This window comes from Homarus americanus, unplaced genomic scaffold, assembly GCF_018991925.1.
Source record: "Homarus americanus isolate GMGI-L3 unplaced genomic scaffold, GMGI_Hamer_2.0 scaffold48406, whole genome shotgun sequence".
Taxonomy (NCBI): Eukaryota; Metazoa; Arthropoda; class Malacostraca; order Decapoda; family Nephropidae; genus Homarus; species Homarus americanus.
The window spans coordinates 1,751,343-1,762,294 of NW_024753828.1; the positions used below are offsets into that span (position 1 = coordinate 1,751,343).

At 35.2% G+C, this 10,952-nt stretch overlaps 1 protein-coding gene across 4 annotated transcripts in view; it reads left to right on the forward strand.

The window, feature by feature from the left end:
* LOC121855569 (protein YIF1B-A-like) overlaps nt 1–8,823 on the forward strand; it is a 42,190-nt gene extending 33,367 nt beyond the window's left edge. For all 4 annotated transcript variants that reach the window (XM_042350571.1, XM_042350570.1, XM_042350569.1 and 1 more), the window contains one exon: nt 5,079–8,823. In XM_042350571.1, the coding sequence (XP_042206505.1) occupies nt 5,079–5,228 (150 nt within the window). In that variant the 3' untranslated portion in view covers nt 5,229–8,823. The remainder of the gene's footprint in view (nt 1–5,078) is intronic.
* Nucleotides 8,824–10,952: the final 2,129 nt, after the last annotated feature.

Below are 10,952 nucleotides of genomic sequence, written 5' to 3' on the forward strand. Positions count from 1 at the left end.
GTAATCACTTCTTAACACTTATGATGGAGGTTGGTGGGAGATTATTGGGTCATGCTACTAACTTGTCCTGATGCAATGTCAGGTCACCCATTGTAGGGTGGGGGATTAGTGGGTCTTATGACCTGAAGATGTCTTGAATAAAGACAAAAGCTAAGGCATTTTTGAGGCATGTGGATGTTAGCAAAAAAATTTATCAACTTTTATTCACAACATCTGCTCTGATTGTGTTAAGAGAAATGAATTTCGTACCATTGCATATACTGTATGGAAATGCATTTCTGATGACATTATTTTTTACCTATGAGGTATATACATAGTACTGTGCTGTATTGTATATGAAGGGTACAGGTATTAATAATTACAGATTATTACAGTAACGTATCTGTACTAATTAATGAATAACAAATAAACTATATTGTATCATGAAGGTAGGAGTTGCTGACAAACACTAAGTGAGAGGTGACCCTTTGCTGGGAGAGGGGTCACATTTACCCTCCAATAGACCCTTGCCCCTCTCCCTTCCTACCCCCCTCCCTCAGAGTATTTGTTATAAACTACTAATTATGTTAGAGGGGTGAATTTGATACCATAATGATCCTGAATAAATTCTATGAGATGTTTCCAATATGATATCCTTAAACAAAATATTTTGACATGATATAATGGGAATTCCATTAATTTTTACAAAAAAGTGTAAGAAATATTGATACCGGAGTCAGTAAAATCAGTTATAATTAAGTTAGACACACCATTTTTTTTTTGTACCCAAATGATCCTGAATATTTTATTTTACACAAACACCACTGTACACATACAATATTGTTCATACTGTAATACTTTACTGTAATCATGTTTAACACTTGTGATGGAGGTTGGGTGGTAGATTACTGGGTCATGTTACTGACCTGACCTGATGCAATATTAGGACACCCATTGTAGGGGTGGGGGATTAGTGGGTTTTATGACCTGAAGATGTCTTGAATAAATATGAAAGGTAAGGTGCTCCAGCGTTTCCCACTTACTCAATGAACAATGAAAGATAAAAGTCGTGTCATGAAATTTGGTGAAAACATATGCCGAAGGGCTAAAACTTTTGGTGCGCTTTGCCTTGTGGTAGGGGCTCTCATAATGTTTCACGAGTTATATTTAATCTTCGGACAAAACTGCGACACGACTTTTGTCTTTGATTGTCCAGTATAGTATATGTAAATGTAATCACTTTTAACTTTCTCAACACTGCTTTAACACTGTATTCTTGGCTGGTTTTGTTCTGGAACAATAATGTACAGCACTGCACAACACAAATTGTACACAAAAACAGCAACCAGTGAGGGAACGGTCTTCTACAATGACAACAGAATATGAACTAAGCGAACCAAGCAACTGGACCATCCTTCGCCTGGCCCGTGGGGATGGGTTGGGGCATGATGCAATCTTTCGGAATGTCTTGAAAATATATTCCCAGACCCAGAAATAAACATGTGTTGAGATTTTCCATAATTTTTCTTGGAATTTTCATAAAATAAGGCCGATTTTCAACCTCTGATTTTGTTTCCAAGTCTGGAATTGAGAGAATTTTCCAGAAAAAATTCCAAGCAAATTTCAATTCCGGCTATGGGAGAGTTCCGTGTTTGAGGGATTCCGTCTAATGGAGATATTACTGTAATACAGGTTGTACCTCTCTAGTCCGGCATTCTGTGGTCCGGAAACTCCCGTGGTCCGGAACGATTTTAGTTTGTCCAATAGGTAGATAGGCAGCTTTTTTTTTTTTTTTTTTTTTTCCTTATCTGAATTATTATTATTATTATTACAGGAGTATTAAATTTTTGCCCCTCAGGCCCCAATGTGGGTCAGTGACCTATGCCCGGGTGGGCTAATCCCCTTAAAAAAAAAAAGCCGCGGGAAATTAAGGTTTGTTTACATCCGGCAGTTCGGCTGCTCTCTCTCTCTCTGCTTGTCTATACAGAGTACAACATTTAACCCTTCAATATATATGAGCAGTAAATAAGTGTTGCTTTCATATTCTTATGTAGAGTAATGACGATATATTTTCACATGTGTGCACTTACATACGAGCAGTCTCACTTTTTTTTTACCATTAATGGTTAGCTACTTATATTGTTCCATTTATTAACATTAAATAACATTGCAGGTACTTCAAGCAACCATATTCATTTTTTACATTAATTTTACTACAGCTAAACGCAGGGTCTTATTTTCTTCAGTTTTATATGTAGAACCAATCAGTCACTGGTTTCGTAAGCTTTAACATAAACAATGCCGGCAGCGGTCTCGTCTCCTCTAATATTCACGTATTATTAATAAATTGTATTGTTAATTTTGCACACACGTACATTAATTCAATAAAAACAAATTCAGAAACATTAATTAAAATATATATGAACAGTAAATAAGTGTTGCTTTCATATTCTTATGTAAAGTAATGACGATATGTTTTCACGTGTGCGCACTTACATATGCGATCTCTCTTTTTCTTTACCATTATCGTTAGCTACTTCTATTGTTCCATTTATTAACATTAAATAACATTACTTAAAACAACCATATTAATTTTACTACAGCTACAACCAAGGTCTTATTTTCTTCAGTTTTATATGTAGAACCAGTCAGTCACTGGTTTTGTAATCAACGAAAACAATGCTGTGTCATTTCCTCATGTGTTTTAATATTCTACGTATTATTAATGAATTGTATTGCTCATTTTGCACACATAAACATTAATTCAATAAAAAAGACATTCAGTAATAAACAATAATGAATCTTTTGTACATAAGAGAAATGACGCTGTTTACACGATTATGCACGTCGTCTGCACGTTGGCGGGCCGTTCAAACCCGTCGAAATTCAAGTTTCCGCCGTCAAAATTTTTATTTATTTATTTTTTTGTGTGTTCCAATAAAATACGTTAAGAATTAAAAACTCGCGAAATTTGAGGAGCTACTATACGACATTTAACCCTTCAATATGTCTTCAAAGAGACCATGACGCAGAGAAAGTGGTGCTAGTGCTTCCAGGCATAAGCACAAGTCACTATCTATCCAGGAAAAGGGTGAATTTCCATGGTCCGGCACCGGTCAGGTCCCGAGGTTGCCGGACTAGAGAGGTACAACCTGTACTGTACTGTATATATTTTCTTTATTTTGGCAGTCTATTTAACCTAAAAAATTTATTTGTTAAACTTGTCATTACTATCATATGAAGGATAAAACAGAAATATATGGTGTGGTGTCCTTTAAGCTTTATTTTGATTCATAATATTTAAAAAAAATGAATATGTACAGTATTTGTTGAGTAAAATATTTAACAAATACCAACCCTACTTGGTGCAATGGAAAAATATAAATTATTTAACAATTTAGAAAGCTTAACAGATATAGGTACTCCTCGACTTACGACCTACTCGACTTACGACCACCCGTACATAAGACTGCCGCAGTTGTACCAAAATTTTGTCAAGTTATGTATTTTCAAGTCCCTACGTTAGTGATTGCGCTGTGTACCGACAAAATTTTCATTTGTAATTCCCGTTAAAATGACTGGCAAGCTTAAAAGTGAGAGTTTTGTGGTGCTGAGAAGAAAAAGAGACACCCATTTTAGATTTTCTATGTATTATTTTCGACTTACGACCAATTCGACTTACGACATGGATTTGGGTCCCTGACCCCGTCGTAAGTCGGGGACTGCCTGTATTTTAATGACTGTATTACATGTAACTACAGTGGTCCCTCGGTTAACGAGCACAATTTGTTCCAAAAGGTTGCTCGTTAACCGAAAAATTTGTTAACTGAAACCATTGTTTCTATGGGTTTTTGGGTAATTGGTTCCAGCTCACCGAAAATTACATACAAACTAAAAATAAGTTCGGTAAAGTACACTTACTTTGAGGTGTGCATGTAGAAGGCTCCTGGTTGATGATGATGATGATGGGAATTAGAATGGGGGTGGAGGAGAAGGGAGAAGAGAAGGCATTGGGATGGAAGAGAAGTCACCCCATGCCGCCATTTCACCCATAAAATTTTAGTTCACTTGGTGTAATTCAAGATTATTTTCTTTAAATCAACACTGCACTGCACTATATGTTATCAATAAGTAAAATATATTTCAAAATGATCAATAATTTGACTGGAAACAGAAAAAAGCGTTTATGTTGAAGAGTCTCAAACAAGATGTTCCTTCCTCTGAACCGATAAACAAACTGACGCCAAGCTTGGTGTGTTGAGTGGCTGTTTGGCACGCAAAAAACTAGTTTCCTGTACTTCAATTATGTTCAATAATTGTTAAAATTACTAGAAAATTTAATATAAAACTTTTAAAATGATTGAATAGTACAACCTTGTTGATATTTATTAAAATGGTAAGGAATTTAAGCCCTAAAACCGATTACTGTATTGGCGGACTAATACTACAGCGGATGAGCAGCCAAATGCAGGCGAAAACATGTTAGGAAAAATTCGTAAGGAATTCGTTAACCAAAATTTTTTCGTTAACCGAGGTGAAGAATCTTATGGAAGGTAATTCGTTAATTGAAATTTCGTTAACCGAGGCGCTTGTTAACCGAGGGATCACTGTACCATAAAGTAGCTACTTTATTGTTAAAATGTAATCACATAAATTGGTTTAAACTAATCCACCCTGAGGCTAAGGGACACCACATCACCAATTTCTTTGTTTTATCATTTGTATGATAGTAATGATAAGTTCAACAAAAAATTTTGGTCAAATACACTTCTAAAATGTAGAATTAGTGCAAATAACAGATCAGAGTGCATTGATCTGATAGAAGTACAAGATGGTATGAGAGCTGTGGAGTGGGGCCTGGTGTCTTTGCAATAAAAAAGCAAGTTTACTGTAGATAAAAATGATAATTACTGTATAGAAATGAGAGAAGATGAGATTAAAAGCTATAAGGAGACGATCTGTGTTACATTAGTTATAATTGCTGGAGTATGCCGTGTGTAACTGTACGGTACCTGTGTTAGCGACTCGGTTCTCCAATTCTCTCTTCCATTTTTTCTTGTTTCTGTTTAAACTACTACATATTTATTGTTTCCCAACAGTTCCGAACACTACGGTGGCAAGTTCAAGGTGGTGCAGCGATGGAGGCATACAGTGCAGGCAACAAGCGACGTCTCTATTTGCTGCTCTTCATGTCAGGTCTTCAACCTCTAATGATGTGGTGGCTTACAAAACATTTGGTTGCAGTCTGAAATTCTACAGTACTGCATAGTACATAGATGGCCTTCAACAGAAGATCAATGTTACTTTAATTATTAAACACAGTAAATGGTATTTTATCAGATATTTTTGAGATTTCCTTGCATAATTCATGGGTGTTAAGAGGCTTATCAGTTATAGCTTAATAAGAACACAAAATTTGGCAAACAAAGGATAATGTTGCTAAATTATTTTTAAATATAAATTGGCTTCACTCACTCATTCCTCACTGTAATTGAGGGATAATTTAAAAAAAAAAAAAAAAAGCTTGTTTATAGTGAAACCATTTAGAGCAAACCTAATTTTTATTATTATTATTATTATTATTATTATTAGGGATTGCTTTCCTGATTATATATTCTCACTAAGGAAGTTATAGAGAAAAAAGTAATAAATTTAATGAATCTAAAACTAAAGTACACATATGCAAGTAACACCAGGACTCACCAAGGACATGTATAGGCCTAGGTTATCCATATCCATTCAGTTTACTGTACATTACTAAGATATGCTGGTGTAGGGTGAATGCTGAACTCTACATTTCTCACTCAGCTTCTTATCCTCTCTGATAGTGAAGTTGACTGAGCTTTTAATCTAGTCTGCATTTGTCCATGTTGAGTGTACATCTGACCAACTAATGTTAAGCACATGATCTAGTGCTGAGGTTCCCACACCACTTTCAAGTCATCAGAGTATGCGCAACTTGGTTTTCTAAGTTAAGGTCTTAGATTTCTTGATGGGGATATCCTTGAATTGTAGAAGCACTTTATGAGTTGTGGTGGTACCATAATCCTAAATGACTGGGGTGCATGAACAAAGGAGAAAGAGATTGGAAGGTTATTTTAAATTGTAAACACTATGTATGTCCCAGTGAGAGTTAGGCTGTGCATCCTGAATCAATGCGAGACTTGCAGTCCCAGGCATCTCAGCAGCTGGGACTCCAAAATGGCTTGGTGCAATTACCATGTTCATGTGCAAACCACAACTTGTACTTATAAAATTTTGGTGGTAAAAGTTACATCGTTCACCTGCAAATTGGATTGAATCAACATTGTTTAAAGGGAGGAATGGATGCAGAATGGCCCAGGTTAAACTCATTTGAAGTATGTGATGATAACTGTAACCTGGTTGTAATTTAAATACATAACAGTAAACCTCAGATTTCTGTTAACTCCTAGTTTTCAATTTGAATGTGCCTGTGCAATGATGAACCAATTGAGTTCATTATTTGCCATTCTGCCCTACCATTTCCTCTACTGCATTTTTAAAAATTTATGCTTTACTGTGAAATTTTTTATGACTGCGGGATATTTTGCAGTGAATTTAAAAACTTGCTTACAAAGTCTTGCCTTAGACATGTTGCAAATATTCATATGTTATCTGCAAGATTGTTACTTAACCATTATATATTTTTTATGCTGGGTTGGGTGTGTATGTCTGTGATACCATCACTTACTCTGAAATTCTATAATCCAGAATATTTGATATAATGAAATGAGAAGTTGACAAAAATGTAAAAGTGACAACTGGGGAATTTGTGATTGAAATGATTTGTCCCAAGACATGTAAATTTTGGCCAATTTTAACCTTTATCAAAGGTTACCCTGGCCATTGTGTTAACTAAATATTCTGGGTAACAGAATCTCTGATGTAAGAGGTACTACATAAATTACAATAAAGAAAAGGCTAGTAAAGTAAAATATGAGAAAGTAATAAATTCTAGAACCAATTCCAAAGTTCTTAGCACATGTAAATGCATTGGTTCATGAACATTAAAATCTCACTTGTCTTGCTCTGTTTTTGTTTTGTTATTTTTCTTCAATGCAGATCCAGATTAGATCTTGGCCCATTCCTTCTTTCACTTCTGCATCTCCATATTTCTCATTCTCTGCATTCTATTTACCCCATGCATTGCTTTTAAGCTTATTATTTCTGTTGCTTCTAATTTGCTCCTTCCCTTTGCATTTAGGGTCGTTATTTCACACCAGTATAATAATATCAGCTCAAAAGTTCCCCAGTACATCCCTATCTTTTCCTCCATTCACATGGCTCTCTGTTTTTATATATTGTATATATATACTGTACAGTATATAATATGATTTTAGGGGAAGGGTGTGCTGCTGATGTATGTGAAGTGATGGCACACCAGATTTAGGCTCTTGTTGTGATGGGGAAATACAATTGGTCAACACAACTTTACAACTACGAATAAAGGAAGGTCAGTTAATGGAGGGAAGATGTGCCGTGTATGAGTTCCTTTCTGTCTACCTTGAATTATAAGCAGGAAAAGGCCTGGCTTGAAAGTGTGTATGCATACATTTCTTTATTTGTCGTGGGAATATAAAGAGCCATAGCTTTTCTATATTTAAAATAAAAATATTGTGAAACGGTAATACAGTATTGTATATTATCATTTAATAAAACCTAATATACTGTATGTATATGGAATATTTCAGTGTAGAAGTCAATGTTCCCAACTGCTATTTTTATTTATTAAATTTTTTTCACTGAAATTGTACTGTCAAAACAGTGGAAAGCCAGATTGTGTAATTTAAATTTTAATGCATCTTGCCCTCCATACATTTTTACTACTTAGTTTATTTTTATTTAAAGGGAAAGGCAACTTCAGATGTTAACTATTTTTGTGTAACAGAATTATAACCTTTAAATACAAAGAGGAGGTTGTCTGACATCCCAGGCTGTTACTTCACTTTCTTTCTGCATAGAATAGTGACAAGAAAGAATGTATTTATGTGCATGCGTATGTGCATTTTTTTTCCAGAGTTGAGGTAATACCTCGAGTGAGGATATGTGTAGTTGCTCGTAAAAATCCCCATAAATACTTATTAGTGTACTTATGCTTTAGTACAGTACAGTGTATTACTATTACTTTTTTCTTCTTCTGCAGAGCCTTATACAGGAGTATTTGCTATGATGTATAAACTGTCAAGCATAATAGTGACACTTAAATAGAGATCTGACACCCAACAAGAACAAACAGCAGCATTTGTAATGCTCTAAGTCAGGGGTTCTCAACCAGGGGGGAATTTCCCCCCCTCAGGTTTTCAGGGGGGGGGGGGAAACTGATACTAATATGGAAAAAATAAAGGATTTTCAGTATTATATGCAATTATTTGGAATGCACTTTTTTGAGGCAGACAATCTTGGAAAGGAGGGGGGAATGACATTCTGACATATGGTGAAAGGGGTGCATGGGGCAAACAAGGTTGAGGACCACTGCTCTAAGTATTGTACAACAAACACCGAGATTGTACATCTGTGGTCCCGAAAGTTTACACTTGTCACTGCGATTATTGACTACAGTACAGGTTTATAAAAATAATTGCAACAACCTTAACAAAATTAACACAAATAAAATATGACTATAAATTAAGATACAGTTTGTTATTTTTATGCATGATCAATTTCTTTTAAAAATGGTAAAAAAAAATATATATATATTTTTTATACATTCAGAGAACAAAGTTTCAGTGCCCTGAGTAAGTCAGATACTGTATTGACTGTTTTTATACTGTATATGCCTACCATGTATCATTAATGCTTTAGTAAATAAATTGCTCACTTTTATTAATGGTGTATTGACAAAGTTTCAATCATTATCATATTGGCTGTGATAATATCGTATTTTGTGCCTACACACTTTTTTTTTTATTCTGGGCTTTCAATGTTTTTAAAAATGAATGTCTTTTGAAAGATAAATGTGACATCTGCAATGGCATTAACTTCTAGATGTTTGGGAGTACATATACTGTACTGTAGAACTCTTACAGGTACTTTGACTTGAAGTTTTTAGATTTTTTTATCAATTTATTTTTTGGTATCTTGTTTATTTACACTTTAAACTTTATTTTGAAAAGTTAAATGCGATATTGACTCAAATTTGGTGTATTTTATAAAGTAACATGTGAAATGGTCTTAAGTTCATTGCATCAAAAATCTTTTCGTGTAACTAGGTAGGTAACAAAGCACCCTTGACGTAATTGTTCACTTAGACCTTGTAATACAGTTATCTCCGTATTTATGATGGGGTTATGTTCCTGAAAAACCATCACAGGTCGAAATATCGTAAATTGTTTCATTATAACATGAGGTTCAATGGGATACATTCATTGTTGGTCAACACCCACATGTATCACTGGAAAAAAAATCCTACTCTAATACTGTACAAGTATTCCTTACAACACACACCACACCATTAACCCAATAACTGCAGTAGAGTGATTGGTCCATCAACCCCCCAGTCCACATTAAAGGTATACAGTATAAATTTTCTCCCAACACCATTTTAATTCTTGTGGATTAAAAGATATGTAGAAGAATGTGGAAACCAAATACCTGTATGAGTCTATTACTTACCTTAGTTTGGCCACCAGTCTCTCATAGGGTGGAAAAAGCATTCTTACCTCAATTGACAATTTCACTCAGTAAATATATTGAAATTTTCATCATCTTGAATGTTTCAGCTGCAAATATATATATATATATATATAATTACGGTAACACATGCATTCATTCATAATTTTAAATATATATATTGTACTGTACATCAACAGGAAATTACGTGAGATTTCTGAAATGGAGGATAGCAAAAACGTACGTTGTGGGGGGACTCGAGAAACTGTCAAGTATAAACATCCTATACTGGACCCCACGACATCAAAAAATTTGCGCGCTGCATTCAAACGTTCTGAATTCCAGAGTGTAAGACACACTCCTCCGCTTATCATTCAAGAATGCATATTGCCGTTATTGGGTTAAGAACAAACCTGGTCGTCATTACATGTCCCCTTCAAGGCTAAGGGGACTCTTGAAGGGTTTGGAGTGGAGACATCACTCTGACTCTCACACAACCTCTGTGGAGTCTTATGCCACTTCACAATGTCAAGCTTCACCTCCAGAGAGACAGTTTTCCTAGGTGCCTTGGCCTTCTTAGACATTTTCAAAGTTACACTGTTCTCTTCACAGTTGCAAAAAGAGCGAATGATGATAACATTATTGCAGCCGACACTGCTCACATCGTGTTCATAACAACAGAGGCAAAACACTTTACAGTCACAAAAGACACAGCAAAAATATCTTGTCACAAAAACAGAGTACAATGTGAACATTAGTGGTGTCCTCTCACTGTAAGGTAAATAAAACAAAACACCAATGATCAGTAACACCACCAACATTGACTAATAATTGTTGAGCTACACAATCATGACCATGTGCAATCACCATGGAACAAAGCTTGGTACTGTAGTACACTGGGTGGCCACACAGGTAAGAACTGCAACTGACAAGTGAACTGGGAGATGCATTCCACATTCTCCATTGGCTGGACAATGGCCATCGTTCATGCAGATTTAAATTGGGGGGTGGTCTTAATACATCACCATTGTTGAAGAGGAATATCGTAGATAGGGAGAACACTTGTATTATTTATATTTGGAGTGTCTGAGGTTATGAAGCAAGTCTAGAAAATTTGTGCAAGTTTTTTCTTTGTGAAAGTATCTCAGAAATGTCTCTTCATGCTTAGTGGGGCCCCCTTTTACTGTATACTTTTTAAATGCCCACCAAGTTTTCACTCAACTGACTCCTCAATTTTGCATCATGTGCATAACTTCATTCCTTTAAAATTTAGATTACAGTAATTGACCAAAATATTATGGACAGGAGTAGGTAACAGTAATAAAGGTTAGTAAAACAGAAAA